At 40.2% G+C, this 23,427-nt stretch overlaps 2 protein-coding genes across 3 annotated transcripts; one reads left to right on the top strand and one right to left on the bottom strand.

Annotated features, from left to right (window-relative positions):
- Nucleotides 1-204: 204 nt before the first annotated feature.
- Nucleotides 205-10,832, bottom strand: znf341 (zinc finger protein 341). Of its 2 annotated transcripts, none has more exons than XM_067591492.1 (16): nucleotides 10,446-10,832; nucleotides 9,007-9,117; nucleotides 7,802-7,992; nucleotides 7,430-7,579; nucleotides 6,887-7,207; nucleotides 6,523-6,706; nucleotides 6,280-6,373; nucleotides 6,097-6,187; nucleotides 5,648-5,822; nucleotides 4,795-5,042; nucleotides 3,983-4,191; nucleotides 3,626-3,722; nucleotides 3,265-3,397; nucleotides 2,663-2,774; nucleotides 2,338-2,408; nucleotides 205-1,181 (listed from the first exon to the last, which is right to left on the bottom strand). In XM_067591492.1, the coding sequence occupies exons 1-16, from the start codon at nucleotides 10,474-10,476 to the stop codon at nucleotides 619-621; spliced, it is 2,781 nt and encodes a 926-aa protein (XP_067447593.1). In that variant the 5' UTR covers nucleotides 10,477-10,832; the 3' UTR covers nucleotides 205-618. The 2 variants fall into 2 exon arrangements, with proteins under 2 accessions (XP_067447593.1, XP_067447594.1); XM_067591493.1 differs by having other exon boundaries at nucleotides 6,280-6,370; nucleotides 10,446-10,824.
- A 237-nt stretch (nucleotides 10,833-11,069) lies between these two features.
- e2f1 (E2F transcription factor 1) lies at nucleotides 11,070-22,420 on the top strand. The gene is made up of 8 exons (XM_067591494.1): nucleotides 11,070-11,809; nucleotides 12,094-12,436; nucleotides 12,792-12,891; nucleotides 14,796-15,015; nucleotides 15,315-15,467; nucleotides 16,153-16,267; nucleotides 16,372-16,654; nucleotides 18,455-22,420. The coding sequence occupies exons 2-8, from the start codon at nucleotides 12,185-12,187 to the stop codon at nucleotides 18,694-18,696; spliced, it is 1,365 nt and encodes a 454-aa protein (XP_067447595.1). The 5' UTR covers nucleotides 11,070-11,809; nucleotides 12,094-12,184; the 3' UTR covers nucleotides 18,697-22,420.
- Nucleotides 22,421-23,427: the final 1,007 nt, after the last annotated feature.

The following is a 23,427-nucleotide window of genomic DNA, read 5'->3' as shown; positions in this document are numbered from 1 at the left end:
CAGACTCAGATGGACCTAATTAACGTACAAGTCTGTGATGACTATTATCTGCGAGTGCATTCGTTTCTGGGCATTTGGATATGGCCCTTCTCTGGCTAATCCGGGAAATCACCAACTGAACTGAAGTAGAAGTGAAGACAGGTTGAAGGAAAGTGGGAACAATTGAGTAGAAACTGAAACTGGGCACACAAAACAGTAAAAGAGTATAGGAGGGTGGAATTTTACTGAAAATGCAAGTACATTTATATGGACACAAATATACTTTGAGATATGGGTAAACTTATCATAATTTACCCAAACTTATGCTACATAAAATTAGAGGAAAATGCTTTTGACATGATGACATTGTTGAATGAATCACTATGGCTTAACCTGCACAAAATGTGTACACAAGTAGGTGGAAATGGTCCACTGGTTATTTTGGCAATATAGATCTACCAGGTAACATATCTCCTAAATCATTTTCATTTACATTAAAAGATAAAAGTAGTGCATATAATTTAAATAATATAAATAACGTTTTAATTTAAAACAAATCATTTCCCAGACTCTGATTGGTGTTGAGTTTGTTAGATGGTCCATGTCCAGGAAACATTCCTTCAAAGATGATGTTTAAATCTACAAACATGGCTGCTGCAAACAGTTTTGGTCATTGCTCTGGATCTGCTCCAGTGCCTCGCTTCCATTTTCTACCCCGTCATCCTCCTGCTCCTCTTCTCTTTGTGTCTGCTCTTCAGTGGTGGTGATAGACATTGCAGCCTGACAACCCTCGTCAGTCCTCCTTCTCTCTTCCTCTCCCTCCTCCTCCTGCTCCCCGTGTGTTTCCACCTGCTCTAGGCTGCCCTTTGAGCAGTCGTCCTCCTCTCCATCACCTCCACCAGTCCCTGTCCTTTTCGATTTTCTCGTGAACCCGCCTCTTCTCCCGTCATCCTCTCCATCCTTACCTTCGGCCACTCCTACGACCCCGTCTCCCTCTGCCTCTCCAGTCCCTCCTTCAGTTCCTGCCCCGTTCCCTGCTGCTGGACATTTGTGGTCTCTATAGTAGCTCTGTCTGGTGAATCCCTTGTTGCAGGTGGAGCATCTGAAGCGGTAGTTATCTGTGTGGGACTGCTGATGCTCGAGCATGTGAGCCCTGCGGCTAAACGCCTTCTGACAAAACAGACACTTGTAGGGTTTGATACCTGGAGGAGAGAGAAGTTGTGTGAGAATCAGTGTAATGTAATGACTTCAAGTGAAGAGTTTCCTCAGACTCAGTTAAAGCTTTGTGTAAACATGTGTTGTATGTAACTGCAAACTCAAGTTTGAGTGATACAAACAAAAAACTAAATTCTTGAATTTAAAGCTACTCTGCAGAAACTGCCTCTTACAACTAAAGATGTTGTTCCTATCACTTCACTTAATCTCTTGGCTCTGCAAACATGACCTAAGGACTTGTAATCAACTCAAAATTCCCAGATCTGGCTCACCACTAATATCTACTCTGTTCACTAATTGTCATTGAAATCTGTTCTATTTTTGGGTATACTGCTAACACACAGGCCTTTGAATAAACAAGAAAGAAGAAAGTTTTATTAATGCTGTTTTTTTTAAGCTTATTAGAACATCGCAAAACCCAGAACAGCACATTAACCCCATGTTTTTAAACTGTTGTCTGGCCATGCAGCAGCACAAACCAAATTCCATTTATTAGGTAGCTGCAGAAGTTTCAGAGGTGGATATGTCACAATCTCAGCTCATATTACCAAAAATACCTGCATGACTAGATACCTTTTATAGTAAGTTGAAGATTTTTGTGATTTGGGTGAACTGGGCCTAGACATTAAAACCATATTGTGCAGGTATACAGTGGTTCACTGGGATGTAAATACATCTGACACTGAAATTAAGAGTTTGCTAGATTCTTTGTAGCCTGACTTTTTATTACAAATACAGGTTATGCACTGAGGTCACGTTTTTCATGGAATAGCACACATCTCAATATTGAGTGGCAACACAAATGTGCTACAGCTGCTGTGAATGCGTACACCACAAAAATAACTGTGGTTTTTGAAAAAGAGTAAACGTCTACAGTCATGCTAGCAGCTCTCTGAAGCTCTACTTAAACAGCTGTGATTTGATCTAAATGCTAATATCAGCAAGCTAACATGCTCACAATGACAATGCTAACATGCTAATGTTTAATATTTACAATGTTCACCATCTTTGGCTAGTTTGTTACTTTTCTAACATCTGAAACAATTTGAAAACCTATTGGATTATCTGAAAAATGCAATGTCACATAGTGGACGTTGACACTTTGTTTTGATAAAAATATTATTGATATTATTATTGACTCACCAGAATGTGACAGAATGTGGGCCTTGAGTTTGTCAGGTCTGTTGAATTCTTTGGTGCACCCTACATGTGTCCTGATGAAAAAAAACCCCAGTTAGTATAAAATTTAATTATCTTATAAGAAATGTAAGAAAATATGAAAGGAAAGAATCAAAGAAATAAGAAATAAAGAAAATAAAAAAGAGGGCCAGAAAAGCAGAAATGAGGAGAGAAGAGAGAAGCACAGAAGGAAGGTTAAAGAATGAGTGAATTCAAACTGCCAATCTTGCATTTCTAAATAATCAGGAGTGACTTCAGCTAATAGGACATCCCCATTGGAGAACCTCACCTGAAAGGACACTTGTATTTTTTAAAGGGTTCGTGGATGAGCATGTGTCGCTTCACTTTGTCCTTCCTGTTGAACGTCGCCTCACAGAGGGAGCATTTGTATGGCTTTTCACCTGGAAAACGGAATCAGCATCAAACTCACACCTGTACTTTGATCAATGACCTTTGTAATTGTTAGTTGGGTTAAGTGATATGCAAATGTTGTGAATATAACTCAAATGTTTCAGCCAGAGACACATCAACTCCTTTTTAATCAGCAGGCTAAGAGTTACCTCAAGTAATATTAAAGTCTTAAGAATTTAAATTCCCTAATTTTAACACTAGAAGTATGGTAGGTATTTTTTTTCTGTTGCAGCCTATTTTTAAGTTTGTGGTGTGTTTGGTAAAAAAGAGAAGAACTGGGTTGTTAGCCTGAGCAGTGACATCCAGGAGTGACACCTACTGGAACTAAAACATCATCAACATCAGTCTCAGTTGTGCCGAAGCCCCTGCCTGTGAAACTAAACTAATGCACAATTTTTTAGTGGCTTGACTAAAAGTCTTCAAGAAAAAAATGTCAGAGATGAATGCACAGGATGGATGCTTCATGGAAGTCCTTCAGACCTGAGTGAATACGTGTGTGCAGTTTGAGGTAGTGCTCTGTCTTAAAGGCCTTCTTGCAGATTTGACACTTGAACCTCCCTCCAACGCCGTGAGTGGGAAGGTGCCGTCTGAAGTACCTCTCACACGGGAACACCTGATGGCCAGAAAGAGAACAAATCAGACACTGCACAAAGTCTTAAAATGTGACATGAAAAACAAAAAACCCTGAACATCACAAACCTGAACTAGTTATTAAACATTTTAAGGTAAAGATATTAAGGAATGGTAGATTTATGGCAACTATAACTTCTAGGGTCCAAATATTTCCAAGAATTGCAGATGATGTTAAATATTCCAGGTGTATACATTGTGTGTTTTGTACCTTTTCACAGTGTGGGCAAGGAAAGCTGTGTGAGGCTGTCAGTAGATGCTGTTCCAGGGCCTCCTGGGTAGAATATCTGCTTTGACATTTCACGCACCTGAAGGAAAACACAAGATAACAAGCGGTGTTTTTTGTTAGGAATAAGAATGAAGTATCAACCAACTGCAGTAACATACAAAAAGACCAAAGCACACAGGTTCATGGGTATAAAGAAATCGATGTTGACACCAGAGTTGAACCAGTAAGAACATAAAATGAGCAGTGAGTCCATGTCAGCTGACTTAATGATGCCAGTGTTCTTCACTCCTGCTATAATTCACATAGAATCAATACACAAGGATGAGCGGTTGAGCTGACCTGTAGATGGTGGTTTCTTTGCGTGTGTTCTGCTGTGGGCAGAAGCAGTGGGAGTACTGGTGGACTCCCAGTTCGAACAGCGAGGGGAACACCTTGCTGCAGAGGTGGCAGCGGTAAGTCAGTTGCTCCTGGTGCGTCCTAATGTGCTCCAAGAACTGATCCAACTTCTGGAAGGTCTGGGAGCAGGACTTCAACACACACTTATAAACCTGTAAGAAAGCAAGCATTGTTATTAATGTTGACATTTTAAAAAAACACCCATGACACAAAGAGAACAAAAACATAGAAAGATAATCTAAACCTGTTAGCTTCTCGTTATAAAAATGATGCTGTTCAGCATCCGATTCTGAAGCTATCAAATGCACAGAAACACACCACACAGGCAGACTTTTCAGATCAATCAGGGCTTTCAACTGCAGTACGACACAGAGAAGATCCAAAAATAAAATCAAAGACAATGGTCACTGTGATGTATTATCTTAGTCAACTCTCTACAAATAGATCTCCATATTGTACAGAAGTTATACGCAAACAATGACTGCCTGGACGGTAGGAAAAATGTAAAACATCCAGTAAAATGGTTAGCTGTAATGTGGTAAATGGTACATATAAAACATTTTTATTGACATGACTTTACCATTGTTATCGTATCAGCGTCTAACAAAGACAAAAACATGAGAGTACAAGACTTCTTCAGACATGTATGACTGACATGATCTTCAGTCGTCTTTTAAAGTGCAGCCTTATGTAACCTCTAAGCCACCCTGCCACCCACAGACACGCACGCCACATGTACCTCCTGCAGCACTCACCTGCTCCCCTTTATGCTGGGTCAGGTGGGACTTGAGCTGGAAGTAGGTCTTGAACTTGCTGGCGCAGAACTGGCACTGGTAGGAGCTGTCAATCACAACAATCTGTTTGGTCTGAGCTTGGCACTGTTGGTTCTGGTTAGATTCATGCATCTGGACCTGAGGATGCCTGTTCTGCACATCTTCTCCTCCCCTGCCCTCCGGATCGACCTGGGCCTCAGTCGCACTCTGTTCCAGCTCTCCTGGAGATTCTGCAATGAAGCATTTTATTTACTGTAAGGGCTGGAGTTGTAAATCTGATGCTGGATCAGTAAATGTTACTGATTTTACATCTCTCTTTTGCTCTCCACTGACTCATTAGCAGCTAAATGCTCTATTTTGTTTTCCAGGTAGTTACTGACTTTGTCTGTCTACCATTTGTTGGTGGACAGGTAGCGTACAACGGGGTTTATCAGAGAACAGCAAAAACAGAACAGAAAAGTTGTCGGCTTTAAAACCAAAACAACAAGCTGAAAGATGCTAAAACGCTACGTAGAGCTGTAAGGAACTGCAGAGTTGGTGATCATTTTCTATGAGCAACTTCTTTCACATTCGATGTAGTCATTTGACCCTTTGTTGGCATGAAAATATTGATTAGTGCATCTTTAACACAAAGACATGACACTGGTATTGATCTTCTCGTTCTCAGAAAGAAATTAAATAAGCATATAGTTAGTTGATGTTGTACAAGCTTACAATATACTGAGAGGCGTATAAAACATTCCAACTCAAAGCTTTGACAATGTGTTATAGTCACAATGATATCAATATAATTTCATATTATCAATATAATTAACAAGTATTGTAACAGATGTACCTGTTTGAGCTGCCTCTTCTTCTGCATGTGTTTGACTGGTCTGCTGCTGTGGCCCCTCCTCTTGTTCACCTTGCTGCTGCTCCCTGCCCCCTTCATCCTCATTGGCTGACACTGGCACCACCTTTACTGTGATTGGTAATCTTGAGACTGTGCTGGCCACACCCATAGGCCACACCTTTAGGATAAAGATAGCTGATGTTACTGTGTTGTTGGCGTTATGTTGCATTCACAAACTTTATGTTTTAAAAGATATTTCAAAGTGCTTATGATACATTTGACTTCATGGACTCAGTAACCCAGTGCAACTTGCAAGTCAAGTGCACCATGCCCAGTACATCAGGTGTATGCCAACACATTTTTGGTAATTATGTGGCAAAAAGGGGAGTCCAGACTTTTGAAAAACAAATATAGATTTATGTCAGAAAGTATTATCACAAACTGGTCAGAACCTTGTGTGTCTGCATGTGTTTCTTCACGTTGGACTTCTGAGCAAACGCTCGGCCACAGACGATGCACTGAAATGGTTTCTCTCCTGTGTGGCTGCAAAAAGCAAACAGTAAGAAGTCACGACTGGAAGGGAACAGAGTCTAGTTTTGGATGGGTGCAGTCCACCGTGCCGGACAGGGACTCACCTTCTAATGTGCTGCTGAAGATCAAAGTTTTTCGAAAAGATTTTGTCACAGAAATTACACTTCAGCTTTGGACCTTTGCCTTTCAGCTGCTCTGCTGAGGAGATGAAAATTAATCCAACGATCACCATCATACCTTTCATATCTATGTCATTATGTCATCATATGAAGTTTAATTAATCATTACTGGTATAAGAGGATCATTTAGAAAAAATTTAAACTTGCAATGTTTTTCTCCACACACACCTGTGGCTCCATCGGGGCTCTTTTTGCTACACCTTGGTCGTTTGGGAATGATGACCTTTTCAAAGTCACCCAGCTCCGTCAGGTTGGTGGTGATGCTGCAGGTCTTGGTTTTGGTGCCCTGCTTCCCGGGACTGTAGACAGGAGGGGTGTTGTATGAGTGGCTCTCCACACACTGACTGGGCACCTGAGGAAGAACATTATCTGATCATTTAATTTAGTACTTTTGAACAAATTTAGTTTAAGTTCAGTATTCCTTTTGCAGCCATTATACCCAGAAACAACTTTTTTTTCTCCTGCAACACCAGTAGACCTGGAATTAAATGGTGCGTAACATATTCATGACTGAGATGATAACCAGACTCACTTGTACAGGATGGAAAGGCTGCAGACCCAGGGTGTGGATCTCTGCACTACCACCCCCCGCCATATGTGGCAGTGTGCTGTACACCTGGACCACCGAGTTGCTGTGGCTTGCTGGGACTTGTGACGAGAGTGGTTGCTGGGTGGGCTGTCCAGATGGCAAGGGGTGGGCTGGTGTCTGGCCGGAGGGCAGGGGGTGTGACGACTGCTGTTGCTGCTGCTGCTGCTGCTGCTGCTGCTGCTGTTGGTGATGATGATGATGGTGGTGGTGGTGGTGATGGTGCTGAAGGTACGATACCCCAGCTGTGTGCATGCTGAGGTTACTCTGAGATACAAAAAAAAAAAATGAAGGAGACAGATTAACGCAGCGCCGTACTGTACGTTTATTGTATGCTCAGAATTACTCAAACTGTTGTTAATCATCTCACACTCCAGATTTTACTGCATCTAAATAGAAAATGTGATACAGTACCAGACAAGACCGCGGTGCTTTATAGGATCAAAGCATACCAAAGTGACAAAAGGTAAAATATCCACTCTGTACTACCTGTATAGGTGTCTGCATGGTGGCCATCGGCTGGTCAATGGAAGTGAAGGCTGAGATAGCCGACATGAGAATGTCATCGCTGACCAGCACGTTGCCTTGGACCAGAGTGTGTGTCAGAGGGGAAGGAGGGACTGTGATGTAAGTGGATACCTGGTGTATAAGTGGAGAATACACAAACATTATGTGTTTATTATTCAACCCCATCTAGATAAACTTCCAGGTACATTTCTAAGCTGTAAGTTTACAGATAAAATAACAAAATATGACCCAATCTAAAACAAACTGTTCCTGAAGTAGCTGATTCACCATGAACTGACCAAACAATTTATCAGTTATCCACATTCAAAAAAAAAAAAGTCTTTCTGTTCTCACCTGTCTGTTGGCAGGAGTCTGTGGTCCAGAGCTGATAGAGGGGACAGGTGTGTAGGCATTGGTAGAAGCCAGGGACACTGTGGACAGGGAGGGGGCGCTAGACTGGCACTGTTCCCTCTTGTGTGTCATGAAGGCTGGCAGAGAATTGAACTGTTTCTTACACTTCCCACACAGGAACACGTCCTCGTCGTCTGTAGTGAAGGACGAACACGGATGTTTGAGGCAAATGCAGCAGAAAACAATGGATAGAAGAACTAACAGACCTATACTACTGTATACTGCAGAGACATGAAACAAGTCATATAAAACACGGCTTTCTAATGCACATAAAAGTCAGTTTTGTTTAGATTACTGTGTTCACATATTGTATTGTATTTCCAATTCATAAAACATAGCAGAAATCAGCCTTTTACTGTAATCCTATTCTTTTATGTAAGGCGTTTATTTTTACTATTTCAAAAGTCCCTACTACATCTGCTTCGCAAGCAGTTGGCCAACATGACAACTGCCCCCTGTTACTCCTTTAGTCGTGTCCTGATGCCTCATGGGTACAGGCCCTGCCACCAGGCACTCGCAATCTAAGCCTCTCTCACAATCCTGGAGGAGGTCTTGGTCTCCGTAGAGGTCTCTCACTCACCTGGGACCAATTTGCCTTGTGAGTTGCTAACACAAACATACAGTAACAGCAGCTAAAGCTAAAAGTAAATGCTGCTAATGAACAAGCACTGAGATGGAGATATTTTAGTGTAAGCGCAAACTAATAAAAATCATAACTACCTTGTAACTAGCTGTATAAATCAATAAATGCAAGTATAAGTTAATAAAACATTAACTCCTGGGGAAAAAAGCAGAGGTTCAATTTCACAAAACAAATTGCATGTGTTCGGTGAGTGTGAGTATTGTTTAGGCAGACATTTACTCAAAAGATTATGAGACAGCTTTTGTCTAGATATGGGTGGCTTCCTGTACAACCTGAGCTGCACCATTCCCCTGAAGAAAACCCTGATATAGTGGAGGCTGTGAAATTTGATAATACTAATTTCCTGTTACCTGAATAACATTTCCTGTCTTGCAACCTCAGCTATTCAAATGAAGCACGTTTCATCTTCTTAACATCATCTCTGTGCATCAGCTGGTATTGTGTTAAAGACAGAGATTCTCTACAAGCCAGTTTTAAACTTCAGGCTGGTTACCTGTGTACTTACCCATGGACTGGATAGTGGGAGTCCCAGACACGTTCTGGTTGTTTGGGTCGGGAACTCCACCTTGGCCATCCAGCAGAGACTGGACCGCCAACACTGTCTGGTTGTCCATGCCTGAAGAGGAGGAAGAAGATGAGGATGAAAAGACAGTGTTATATGTCATATTCTACCAAGCTCCACTGTATGTAATAGTCAGAGGTTGTATGTATCATTAAAATCTGAAAATATTGATTTAGGTGATATTTAGTGAGCAGCTGATCAGGTGAATATGCCTGAACAGCTGCTCACTAGAAAGATTTTTAACTGGGACATTTTACATGGACATTAGTGAGGTAATCCTTATGTTGTAAGATTACACTGTAAACTGTTCCTGATGTACAAAGAACGATGGTCTGTTGATGTTTGGTACAAACTTGAAGTATTGAAGATGAAGTTCATTTTATGGTTTATTGCTCAATATATTATAATTAAAGGGCTACACTATTTACTACAATGCCCTTAATGTCTGATGAGTCTGAATGAATGATTAAAAAAAACAAAACAAAAAAACTGTCTTTCAAGAAGGGAAACTTTTGTGTAGCTGCTTTTATTCATAGAGCAGGTACAGAAGTTTTATTCTTTGTAATGTAAACATTTTTGTTCTTGTCTATGTTTGACAAATTTTTCACCATTGCAACTGCATTTTGTTGTCTTATTAGTCCATGTGGGCTTGGGACTTGTATGTGTGTTACACAATAACTAACAAGCTTTAGGTTTTATGTCTGTTAAGGGGTCTAGATAATAAGCTGAGAAGAAACAACAGGGATCGTGTCTTTTAAAAAGACACTACAGGGAGGATGCTTACACTAACAGTGACTGACAGGGGTTCTGAATGACTGTCTGCTAAACCTTCAGACATGAAATGACATATTGGTCAAGACCAGCAGCTTTATTCATCTCTATATAAGAGTGTAGACAAATGTAATGACCACTACTACTACTAATAAATACCTAAGGAGATTAAAATACACAAAACTATAAGGTATCTGTAAATTCACTATTCACAGACACACTGTTAGTCCTTATAGATATACTGTATTATATGAATATTACAGTGTGCTTTTATCAGATGGGCCTGCTGCTTCAGTATAAAATACAGTCTGAATTGCAAGAAAAGGCCCACATCGTTTCACTGCCAGACTGAAACAGGATAAGAACATCTTGCAATCTCAAACTGCTCATAAGGTCTGAACAAAAATAAATCTGTTCGTTTGTTTACAACCATGGACTCTCTCCCTGGCAAAGGATGTTTTGATTGCTATAACAAAAATAGACGCCTTAAAATGGGTTTGTTAAGGCTTTTCTGTATATTCAAATGGGCCTGGTAAATTAACGTTGTTTAAAATGCAAATTCACGTTTTGTTCTAGTCGTAGTTACGTGGTTATTAACAAATTATTCCTACCTTCAAGCACTTCAAATATTGCCTGCGCCATCTTGCAGTTCTCCTGCTGCGCACGATAGGCGCTCGATTAGCAGAGGCTGCCTGCTGAGGTACGCTCCCTTCCACGCAGGAGAAGACGTCGTAAACATTAAAACCAACGAGTTGGAGGCAAACATTTGCCCTATTAATCGTCACAAGAGACCGACGAGGGAGTTGAAATTATGTCTCAGTTGGAAGAATGGCGTGTTATTTTGTCTGAGGCCACCAAATTATGACGGCTGCGGTTTTTCGGCGCTCCAAATAACATTTTCACGCGTGACACAAATAAACACAGAACGTGACACTCTTGAGTTTGTGTTGAGAGCAAATACAGGTCGTATTGAGCATTCTCAAGTGTAAGAAATCGTATGTTCATTTCAAGTAAGGTAACAAGATAACATGACGCTGATTTATTTGTTTTCCTCGTTGAACTTAAATGCACCTCCAGATCGACAAATCTGCGCTCGGTAAAAATGACTGACAGCCGCGTAGACCAATCAGAGACTGTTATTCCCGCCCAGCGGAAGGTGCGGCTTTTCAACCAATGGTAACCGTCGGACTGACGCACGTGCCGGTTTCGCGGCAAAAAAGATTTCGCGCGAAAACCGTCCGAGCCTTGTTTAGATGTAGATCAGCTGGGACAATAACAACAATAACAGTCGATAACTGGGTCGGGACGGCGCTTTTATAAACGGACTACACCCGCCGTGAGCAACCAAAGGACCAGCGGCGGCTGTTTTAAAGGATGCGCGCATATTTCACCGCTTTATTTCCTAATATTTCCAGTTTTGTCGGAGTGCTTCCTGCGTGCCCCAACAAAACGAGGGGGTTGAAGAACTGCGGCTAATAGCTAGCATGCTAATCTGCCCTATATTTTCATATTTGAAGATAACTCAAAGTATTCCGCTGAACTGTCGCTTTCATGCATGTGCTCTCAAAGATGCCTCTGAGTTCTGGTGATGCCGTTTGCTTTGTAGATAATTTATTGCGTTAGCTTACTCCTGGAAAGCTGCTATAAACTTTTTAATAGCCATTTAATTAAGCCCCGTCCTGAGTGTAAGGAGGAATAATAGTGTTTTATATGTGTACGCAGGTAGTTTGGCCGCTGTGCCGGATTGTTTGTTAACTTATTTCAGCTTTTGTTGTCGTGACATGCTAGCTCGTTAGCAGGGTTGGTAGTTGTGTTCAGGGCAGTGCGGCCAGGCCTCGCAGGACACATGAAAACAAAAGATTAGCTTGCTCCGTTGCTAGCCCGCTTCAACCTTCAGTCTTTATTATTGCCTCCGCCGATTTGCAACTCTTTCTGTGCCACATTATAAGCGACTGAACCTCAAGGCTCAGAGTTGGTATGCATTTAGCAATATTATTTTATTTGCCACATTTCCTGTCTGGCAGAACATCCTGTCTTGCTGTTTCATCATTTGTCTAAAATAGTTTTAGCACGTCGCTTGCAATAGAGTGTCACTTATGGTAATAATGTCTATCATAATGTGTTTGTAGTAGCTTGTTTATTAACAGTGAAATATAAAATAGAGAAAGAGGAACTTTGTAAAGAAATGTCCAAGCTGCCTAAGAACACCTGCAAGCAAACTTTCAGGAGGTTTCACCATTGTTCCTTAAATTCAATCAGGTGTTGAGACTCAGTCGAGCTACAGCATCTTGTTTTGTGAGCCCTCAACACCTCCAGAGTCCAGTCAAGGGATACTGTGTGAGACACTGCCATGTCAGAGACTTTGATAACAGGGCAGACATCGGAGGATCTGTTGGCTGACTTTGAGACTTTGCTGAACTCTGGGAGTATCAACCTGGGCGAGGACCACCAGATAGTGATCATCACCAGCCCCAGCAATGAGGGACTCCACCCGGCAGCCGCACCCACCAGCACGGGGGAAATCCTGCTGTTTGCCACGCCGCAGGGGCCTGCTGATGTGGGGATCCAAGACAAGAGACGGCCTGCCCTGGGAAGACCTCCGGTGAGAGGAAGGGGGAGGTGTGGGAAGAAGGGGAAGAGACAGAGGTGAAAGAAAGTGGCGGAGCGAGTAAGGAAGTGGTTAGCTGAGTACATGTCTTTATAGTCATATTAGTTAGTTATGTTGAAATGTGTCCATTGATGTACTTCTGCCTGTGTAACCGAGCTGTAGAAGTTCATCCACCTGTTGCTTTAAGACATTTTGTTTTGCCTTTTTTCCAGCAGGTGGTTTCTTTTTCTATCCTCTAATACATGATGAGTACTTCATTATAATAACATGTAGCATATCATTAGGATAGTTTTTTTTTGTCTGTGTCTTTTTTTCAACCACTTATATATTTTTCTTTTTATTTCTTCAGGTAAAGAGGAAGCTGGACCTTGATAGTGACCATCAGTATGTTAGCACCACTCGACCATCCATAGGCCAAGCACCACCTTCCACACCTGCCCCTCCCCGAGGTACACACACAGGCACAGCTTATTGTGCTTTTTTTTTTTTTTCATTGTTACCTGGAATTCACAGCAGAAGCAACAAAAGAAACCTCAGCATCCGTGGTGTGTGAGTGTTGCATCAACCAGTCCACACATACGTCCTTTCATCAGCACAGACAACAGCCTGACAAACTGTTTTTGTCTTCACCAGGCTGAATAGCGTCAGATATAACAACTACAACTTTTGGTCTGTCTGTGAAATGACAAAAATAGTTTTCAAGCATACAGGGAGAGAGTGAACATTACTCTTTATTGATTCATTCAGCTTTTCCCTCCACTCAAGCTTTATATCGTCATAGTGAAACTGAAAGGACATAAGAGAATTGGGTGTTTTATATACAGCAGATAGTGGAGCTGAACTTAATTATGAATACGGAACTGAAAAGGCTTAAAAAGTGACACTGAAACATTTCATCCCGTTTCCCGAAATCTCTGTAGAGATCATAGTGGAACTGAAAAATCGCTACGAGTGATGTGAATTTCATTCGAAGCAGGCAAACTGTTAAAGATACGTATTTGAATCTCCTAGTTATTCTACAGACCTGCTACAATAAAGCATTGTTTACATGACGTGTCATATCATATAGTGCAATCATTGAGTAACTTCAGGACATTTGGATTTCATGTCATCACCTTTGCTTTTAGATATGATTTGTGTAAAATCATGAATTTTGTATTAGTTGCTGATTTACCAAACCAATGTTTGTACTGAAAGTGTGTTTTTATTATATTCCTGTGCCAAAATTTTTCCTGAAAGGAGTAAAACTGAAACTGGAAAAGATGTAAAAAATGCCATGTCTGCCATGGCTGACATTACAGAGTCCAACTGACACATAAATGAAGGAACTTCTGTGTCCAGTTCATCAAAAAAAGTTAAGAATTTCTTCTATAATATTTGAAAATTCTCTAATTTATAAAATTTGCGCAGATTGAAAGTCAAATATGCTCTATAATACTACTGTGTGAAAATGCTTAAATTTCCAGTATATTCTCTTCCCTTCCACTGGTACTGAGACACACCTGGAGAGAGCAGAGCACTATCCCAGTATCACAGTGAACCAGTAGACAAGCTTCTCTTTCAGCAGTCTCACAGGTGTATCTGATCAGCTGCTGGAGCGTCCAGCCGGTAGTGATATCTCCACTTTAAGAGGCTGACATAAATAATACGTTTAGTCAAAATTACAAGCAGTGAGTGAACATCAGGTCTTTAGGTTTGTTATAGACAGTATAGCATATAGAAATAACATTACAGCTCCATCCCAAACAAAATGGAATAAGTCATGAATAAATGAGCATCAAGCTGGTGTAATTTAACAGAATGTTAGCACAAGACTATACGTAGGGAGGGATCACTAAATGTCTAAATGTCTAAATGTCTAAGAGTCTAAATGGAGTTAAAGTTAAGTATTAATTAAAGATTCACTGTTTTGGCAATATAAAAACTGGCATTTTAAAAAAAAAGATGTATAACTTGGACTGTTATCTAAGCTTTTTCATTAAATTGTGAATTACTGTATAATAATCCTTTACCCCATTTCATCCACTGAACTCTCCCAAAAAAACTATAATATAAAACAGGAGAAGAGGGGAAAAAAATCAATCTTCTCTGGATATTGAGAAATGAGAAACTGCTCATTCCTCACTGGTGACTGGAGTTTAGATTTCACTCTAAGCTTTGATTTGGCACTTCCTCTAAGGCCAACAGCACAATATCACTGGGTAAAAACCAGGTGAACCTGTAGTGCCTCCATTAGGGGGGATGGGATCCTGTTTCTCACTCCTGCCTCAGTTTGTGCTTTGGGCTGTTGTTTAAAAAGAAAGAAATGATAAAATTTTAAAGCTGTATGTCAACCTTTTCCTTTTCCTTCCAGTTCCTCGAACCACGACGGAGAAGTCACGGTATGACACCTCCTTGAACCTGACCACAAAGCGCTTTCTGAACCTGTTGTCCCAGTCAGCTGATGGCGTGGTGGACCTGAACTGGGCCTCGCAGGTCCTGGATGTCCAGAAAAGACGCATTTATGACATTACCAACGTTCTGGAGGGAATCCAGCTCATCTCCAAGAAGTCCAAGAACAACATCCAATGGCTGTGAGTATAAAGCAGCTTTAAGTGTATTATTATAATACTAATACTACAGCAGTAAAATAGAGTATAAATAAAGTGTAAATATGACATCTACCTGATCTATAAAACATAAACAACTGCAACACTAAAACATCATAAGCACAAGTAAAGTGAATGAGAAATGTGAAAAAATTGAATTATAGGCAGTAACGGAGCCAGGGTGTGCCTTATTACAGCAGTAAAATTATAAACGTGGCTGGTATGTGTGTTTGGAGTCATAAACCATTCTGACCTTCATTTATCTCTGCTATCTACCCATGCAGTGGTAACCGTATTGACGGGGCATTGGTTGCCCGCCACAAGGAGTTGCAGAGGGAGGTGTGTGACCTCACAGAGGCTGAGGAGCAGCTGGACGAGCTCATTTCCAAATGCAACCTCCAGCTCAGACTGCTCACAGAGGACCCACAGAACAAGAAATATCCTTTTGACCTAACTGTGGCTCCGAGACCTTAAAGTTGTTACGAACCTTTTAGTAGATCTGACGAGTGTTGGCATGTGCAAAGACAAAGTACAAGACTCACCGAAGGTTTTCTCAGATAAAGACGACAGCGTAGGCATATAACTGAACCGATCAATACGCAATGCTGTGCTCTTCAGCAGACTTGTGAAACCGATGGAAAGTGATTCTAATGAGCGTTCACAATACATGTAAATTCAATGCAAATCTGGATATTTTGCCCACATAATGTTTATTTACATAGTATAACACTCATTCCCTAAAATACTGGTATGTATATACAGTAAGATCTCTTTAAAGGTGCATAAAGACTGTACACCTGAGTCGGAGAATGATTACTTTCACTGCAGCAGCGGTCTAAAGGTTAGACGAGCAGTCTTGTGACCTCAAGGTCTCCAGTTCAAGTCGCAGATGGTCATGACAAAACTTGACCGCCCCTCATTACCATCGCCAAGGTGCCCTTGAGAAAATACTTAACTCCCAACTGCTCCCCAACACTCATGTTAAGCGAATATGCTGTGAATAAATAAATGTAAAATATAATTTCCTCCCGAGCATCTAAAACTGACAATACTTTGTTACGCTTGTCAGTCTTAGGATGAAACCTCTTGCAGCTGGTTTTCCTTAATTGTTGTTTGTGTCACGCTGGGCTATGTGCGCTGCCAAGACTTGAGGAAGTCCTTTGATTCCCCGGACCAGCTGGTCATGGTGATCAGAGCTCCACCAGAGACCCAGATGCAAGTTTCGGAACCCAGCGAGGTACAAGCCTTAAAATTATGAATTAAGTTTGTTTTGATCGTTTTCAAACTTGCTGCTTTAGTTGAGGTTTTCACACGACAGTTGACATTTGTTTGGTCTCTCAGGGTTACCAGGTGTCACTGAAGAGCACGCGGGGTCCCATCGATGTCTTCCTCTGCCCAGAAGACAGCTCCGGCGTCTGCAGCCCCGTGACAGGAAGTAGTCCCTCGAAACCCCAAGCTGACCCTTCCCTGGCCCCGCCTCCCACACAACCCACAGACCAATCGCAAGCCAGAACCTCCACAACCGCACCAGAAGTGGGTTTATCATCACCAGCGTCCACGTCGTCCACAGTGACAGCAGCTTCCCAGCAGGACCCTTCATCCCTGGTGTTAGGTGGCGACACAGGTGAGGGTTCAGATTCGTCAGTAAATAAATTCACATTTGTTTAAATGACTCTGAAATTCCTTAACTGATAGTAACAATTTAAGTGACACTCTTAAGTAGTTTCCTTCCTCATGGATACAGTGAAAAAGGCATCAAGCACTTTATACAGATATCTTCAGTGGATCCTGCTGCTTTCTCAGAGTGAAACTAATTACACTGAAAACATGAACGAACAGTGCATGTGATGTCACAAAACGATCTACCAATAAGAATGAAAACAAGTTAGGTAAGTTACACCTACAGAGTCCTGAGAAGAGGTCTAATCAGACACCACAAGTGAAAACACCTGTGTGGGTGGACCGTGGGTGTTCAGGGGCTTTCATATAAAATTAGCTGAATATAAAACTTGGCAGCTTCATTAGTGATTCATGAATACATTTTGAAAAAAATTATTTTAAAACCACAAAATTAAGTATAAAACTATTCTTCAGTTCTAACGGACATGATTTGAATCTGTGTTGAAATCGCCTGATATCACATTAACATAATCTGACATTTTAATTAACTTTCAAAAACATCAGGTTGAATATTAATTAACACTGCATACTTTTGAACTCCTGGCACAGTCGGCATATCACCACTTCTATAAAAATAAAATGTTAAAGATGGAATAAAAGTAAATGTTTGTGACTTTTCGGTTCTGTTTAGTATATGTGATGGTTCCACAAATAATAAATAATATCTACACGCAGAAAGTCAGGTTTTCATAAAATAAGGAGGGCTACCACTGCAGTGTTACGGCCTTGTAAAGACCAAATATTATTCATAAAGGAATAACACACAGACATATAGTACAAGAAGCCTCTGTGTAACAAAACTGCACAAACTGTCCAGTCCTCAATTCTGCCACGAGCCTCGTTATCAGCAGTGATGCACTGACCAGATACGAGCCTCTTTTTCCACCGCCGAGTTTTCTCAGTCAGTCTTCTGCCTCCCCGGAAATGTCCCTGAAATGAGCTCAGTTCTTAGACGTTTCTGCCAACTCACTCCTGCTCTCCTCAGATTGTTGAGTTTAGTTGGCAGCCATATTTCCTTCGTCACAGCTTGTTTTTATTAAAAACATCAAACCAAGAGGGTTTAATGTTTTTGCTTCGTAGCAGCTTGTCATAAGCACAGATGTATGCACATAAATCACAGAAATGCTGCTGCTAGTCCTCTTTGGCTTGTGGACCTCAAATATGAACATTTGTCACTCGTTACCTCTCATACCCATCGTCTGCTTATCATTCTCCCTTTACATTTTCCTTGTATTTGAGGTTATAATCAGTAGCGCAGATTATTTCTCTAAAGTACGTACTACTGAAGTAAGAGGTCTTTTTCACCGCAGACATTTTGACTTGTCATAGCAGGAAAAAGGCGTTACTAATATCATTATATGCTCAGTACAGACAGTGACACAGCTAAATGAAACACAGCCATCGTTAACGTTATAATTTACATCTTTGCTTTTCCTGCTACGACATGTTAAAATGTTTGTTAAAAATGCCCATAAGAAAATAATCCATTACATGTGTGACATGTACTGTCAAAAACACAAAATAGAGGGTTTTTTTTTTTTAAAACTGTGATTAATCACAGTTAATTTCAAACACCCTTGGGTTAAGTGCTTAATAATATATAATTAAATGACAACCTTTTATCACATTTTACAAGCTTAATGATCAGTTGTTTGATTATTAGTTCATTAATCAAAAGTATTGTAAATGTCACTCTGATGCTTTCAGTCATGCCGTATTTTTCACATTTTACTTCCTGTGACAGAATCTCTCCTGGGAGGCGACCCGTTCTCCAGCCTCGGAGACATGCCCGACTTCGACTTCTCACCCCTCTCCTCCTCGGACTTCCTGAACGGAGAGGGCCTCCCTCTCCCGTTGGACGGTTTCATTAACCTGTCCCCCCCTCACAGTCACGACTACCACTTTGGTCTGGAGGACCACGAAGGCATCAGTGAACTGTTTGATTGTGACTTTGGTGACCTATCGCAAGTTTTGGGTGAGAGTTAGATGAAAAAGAGGAGGAGGAGGAGGAGCATGTGGGCGAATCCCTCTAGATTTGTGTTCTTTGGGCTTCTAAAGGAAGACATCAACATTTTATGGACAAAGCTTTGTCATAAACCCACATTTTATTTTGTAGGGTGTGGGGAAAATGTTTGGTGTAGTAATTGCCTGTGATCCTGAAAATACCACCCCAGCTGAAGATCTTAGAAAGACCCCCAAATTGTACAGCACTTCTCTTTGGCCATTTAAACATTTTAGACCAAGAACTTAGCTTTAGTATAGCTATTTAAATTATTTATATGAATGTTATTTTGATATTTTGTACCAAGTGAGTGAGTGGGCTTTTGTTGATAATGTTTTATCCGAGTGGATTGTGCAGGTGGTGTTTGTGTGTGGAGTGTGGACTCATAGGACTGGTTTCCTGAACACTGATTAGCTTGTATGCTATAACTCTTAAAGCTGGTGTCAACAGGCTCAGTCTGAAGTGAATTCTCCATGAGGGGGAAATGTCCACAGCCTGCAGCTTTAGGTTGAAGCTGCTTCAATGAAACCAGCTTTAAGAGTAGTGCGGATTCAGGACTGGGCTTTCCAAAAGCATCTTGGAACTTTGATGCAGTTTCACACTATTTTAAAATATTTTTTCACAACAACAGAAGTAACTCAAAGAACAAAACAGAAGTAAAAGGCTTCCATGTCACAAATAATGTGTGTCCCAAACACTGGAATCCTGAAAGACTGGATCTCTTTAACTGACAGTGACAGTACGTGTTGCACAGACTCCCACTTGGGATTCACAATGGTCGACTTTTAATCACCCTCCACACCTACTGACCAGCAGATGGTCAGCTGTAATTGCTGAAAAATGAATTGCTGTCAGTTTCATTTTTGATGGGGTGAACACAAACTAAGAACTAAGATGCTTTTGGGGAGCGTTACGCTCATCATTCTTCAAGTACTTGGTAACCTAAAGGATTACCATGATATTTCCAATATCTGTTTTTTCTTCAAAAGACACGTCATTTAGGCATCTGGAGTAAACTCTGGTTTCACCAAACCCTGCTCAAAAGCCATTTTAGAGAGGTAGAAATTCCATAGTGTGATGACAGATGTGGTTTTGAAGGAAAAATAAGAGAATCAAATCTCACAGGACAAGATGTGTTTTGTTGGTGTGCAGGAAACCAGCTGATAATAGACTGCTGCAGTTATGCTAGCGGGTAAAAACTAATACTGAATAAGTTGTTCTCTATTAGTTAGCTAGGCGTTTAGCCATAGTCTCAGGTGTTCGGAGCAGAGCAAAGTCTTAAATGTTTTTGATGCAAATATGTATGAGAGTAGATGCATTTCATGGGTGTTGTGTAGGTTGATGGTCGATTTTTACAGGTTTAAAAAAAAAAAAAAAAGCTTCAAGACAGTGGTATTTTATTTTCTTTCAACTTTTTCAGCCAGCGGTTCAAACAAGATAAGTCCACTAGATGCCTGTAGACCAATGCTCACGAAACTAGCCGACTGTTATTGTCATGTGGGGAAGCTCCCGGCAGGTCCTGAGCCCTGACACATGGTTCAAGATGTTATCGATCCTTACAAACCATACAGTCTTCATGGCACGGTTTCTAAAAGCATTGAGTGGTGTTTGTGTGTTGTCGCGGGTGAATTAAAGCACAGCTGCATCTTTGCTTTTACCAGTCTAATCAATGTAGAGCAGTGGTGACTTTATGAAGGGTTAAGTGGAAGCAACAGGTTCTTGAAAGGTTTTTCATAACAGGGGCATCCTGTTATTGTTCAGTATATGCACTTAAAATCAGCTCAGAAAGTTAATGTTCATGCCTTAAATCAATGACCTCTACCAGGCAAAGGGAGATACCTGGGATATCTTATCTCAGCCCAAAAGGATCAATTCCTTCTTGTTTTTCTACAATTGTCGGATCACGCTTCATCTTCATATACTACTACATGCTTTGGTTGTTTTTTTTCTTTTAATATTATCAGTTGAAATAAGCAGCAATAACAAAGATGTTTTCTCATCATGTGCTCAGAGTATGACATGATGAAAAAACTGTCCTGCTCCGTGTTGTGTATTGTTGAATAGTTTGAAATGTCTGCATCAAATCTCTTTTTCTTGTTCTAAGTTATGTAAGCTAACATGTTTTGCATTCCTGAAGTATTGGGTTTTAATGTGTGCATGTGTGTGGGAAATACAATTTGTTTTGTTGAATTTCATATTTATTTAATAGGGTTTTAATAGAAAAATGGTACAAAAAATGTTTCATCCATTTTCTGGCAGGAAGGGATTTTATACCTTTTACTGGGTAGATCCAAGCGAATCGTGTGTTGATAAATGTGTCTTGTAATGGTGAGAAGAAGTATTTTGTTTGTAAATTAGCTTTTCTCATTATTAGTCCATTTAATTTTGCCTTGTCCCCCCCCCCCCCCCCTCTTTCCTAGAGAATATATTTTACTGTCTTATGTGTAATTGTGCATGTGCAACCTCTGCATTGGCTAATGATGCCAAAAGATATTTTTCGAGACAAAAATATGCATAACTACAGTCTATTTGTATTTGTAATTTTGAGTGAACTGACTAAAGTGTAACTTCTTGTTTTATCTCCATATTGCAGGCAGCATTGCTAATGTAAGGTTGCACATGTATCACTGTGTAGCCTTTGGGTGCCTCTGACTGTCATGTAAAAAAAACACCTTGTAACTACAGTCATCTTTTTTTTTTTTTTCTTACAGTAAAAGTGTAAATAATCTTCAGGGTAAAGGTGAGGACCTTTTGGTCTGTAAAAACCTTACAATCCAGACTCCTGAAGAGTATCAACTGACAGCGCTGTTACGAGGCACTAAAATGTTTCTTTTATAACCCGTGTAATGCTCAGAATGTATCAGATCATATATTTTTTTTGTCTGTCTTGGTCTTTGACTTCCAGTGGCAGTTCAACAGATCGACATGTTGTCAACCTTTTTGTGAAAATTTGTGTCACATGTTTGGATTTTCTGCAGGACAAATGCAGTGCCTTGTTAAGGTAAAATGTTAATTCTTGATTAATATTCAAATCAGGATTTCTTTGTGTGTGGTCGTGGTGGAAGAATGCAATGTTTTCAAGTGTTGTGTGTGGTTTTTCTGGGGTTTTGTTTGAAGAAGTTCAAGATAACATTTGCACCAGGGTTGGAATCAAATTACCTTAATTTAAAGATACTACTGTATAAAAATGTATACTTTTATTTATCCTGTTTGGGGAATTGTATGAATTAAAGCATGTGTGGCATGCTGGATTTTCTTAAATAATGGGTCAGGACAGTATTGAATAAATTGGATTTGATCCAAGATATAAAACACTATAAATATCTATAAAAAGTTCATTTTTATACAAAAGTGTCTTTCTGTGTGTTGAAGTCCACCATTGGACACGAAAAGGGTCCACAAGCCCGATCTGCTGACAGATGCTATGAAACTGCTGTGGTTTAACAGAGTGAAAGTGAATTGACTCCAACCCTGATTCTGTTCAAAGTGCTTTTAAGGGGAACAGTGGCTTTTCCAGCAACTTAACAATCAATCACATAATCTTTAAATGCTTTTTTTTTTTTTCTTTTTTTTTTTTTTTTACAAATTTTATTTTTGTCGCTACATACTGGGTAAAAAAAAAAAAAGAGGTTTGTACTTGTTAAGAATGGGTCTCAGTTTGCCCCTTTGTATCAAATTTTCTTTGACAAAAATAAAAAGTTAAGTATATTTTGTCTTTGTTTTGTAATACAAAGGTAAATATAACACCCGGAAATACAGTATTCTATTTAGCCACTGGCATTTATAATTACCTAAGAATGTTCATTGTAATTAAATACTTAACAAGCTAGACATTTTTATTGTCATCTGCGTAGCAACCACCAGGTATAATGAATTTTAAACACTACAAATCCAACATCAAAAAGTACACAATACATAAAAGTGTATGCAGTAAAAGATGTTACTGACATAGACCTCCAACAGTGTATGTTGTATACAGTACTCACACCAAGAACACCAAGTAGGCCTACAATAAATACATAAGGGTGAGCAGTGATGCACGTTACTGATGGGAATGTCATTAGTTTTGTATTTGGTCATAATCAAAAAGTATTTGACAAATTAAAATTTTGAACTGCACTAGGTAAAAAGTCAAAGATCACCTTGTCTGAACCAGATTTCATGGCAATCAATCCAATAGTTGTTGAGAGATTTTACTCATGGTGGTGCAAAGGGAAAAGTCAAGATCACAGTAGACGATACATCGTCTGGGAAGCGTGGATGTCAATACAAAGTTTTGTGTCAACTCGTGGTAGATGAGATGATCCAACGGCAGGTAAAAGTTTTTACTCATCAAGAGAAATTTTTGACTTACAGGTGGTGTTAGATGAAAAGTCAGGAAATGACAAAAATCATTAGGATTCACTCCCAGGGTACCAGGATATAGGTAACAAATTCATCATGGCATTCATCCAATAGCTGGATGCTATTGCTCTCTCTCCCCTCTATCTTTCATATAGAAAACCCACCCATCCACACAAACACACACCTACCTACACACATGCTTACTACAATGACAAAATCTAAGCTAAACATATTTTTTTTGCTTGCCTGTTATATTGTTGTTGTTATTGCTGCTTGAGTCTAGAGGTTTGAGTCTAGTTCTCCCTCTTCTCTTCTACTGTATCATATATGTCTTCATGTTAGTCACTTGTATTGCACTATAAACAAATTTA

This window comes from Thunnus thynnus, chromosome 6 (assembly GCF_963924715.1).
Source record: "Thunnus thynnus chromosome 6, fThuThy2.1, whole genome shotgun sequence".
In the NCBI taxonomy this organism is placed as follows: domain Eukaryota; kingdom Metazoa; phylum Chordata; class Actinopteri; order Scombriformes; family Scombridae; genus Thunnus; species Thunnus thynnus.
This window is presented reverse-complemented; position numbering and strand designations above follow the sequence as displayed.

Excerpts from the sequence above, each read along its gene's own strand:
- znf341 (XM_067591492.1), bottom strand. The coding sequence starts at position 10,476 with ATGGCGCAGGCAATATTTGAAGTGCTTGAAG. Across the intron at positions 3,723-3,982 it reads AAAGAAACCACCATCTACAG|GTGCGTGAAATGTCAAAGCA; the intron begins GTCAGCTCAACC and ends GTTTTCCTTCAG. Across the intron at positions 2,409-2,662 it reads AAATACAAGTGTCCTTTCAG|GACACATGTAGGGTGCACCA; the intron begins GTGAGGTTCTCC and ends TTTTTTCATCAG.
- e2f1 (XM_067591494.1), top strand. The coding sequence starts at position 12,185 with ATGTCAGAGACTTTGATAACAGGGCAGACATCGGAGGATCTGTTGGCT. Across the intron at positions 12,892-14,795 it reads CACACCTGCCCCTCCCCGAG|TTCCTCGAACCACGACGGAG; the intron begins GTACACACACAG and ends TTTTCCTTCCAG. Across the intron at positions 16,268-16,371 it reads AAGTTTCGGAACCCAGCGAG|GGTTACCAGGTGTCACTGAA; the intron begins GTACAAGCCTTA and ends TTGGTCTCTCAG.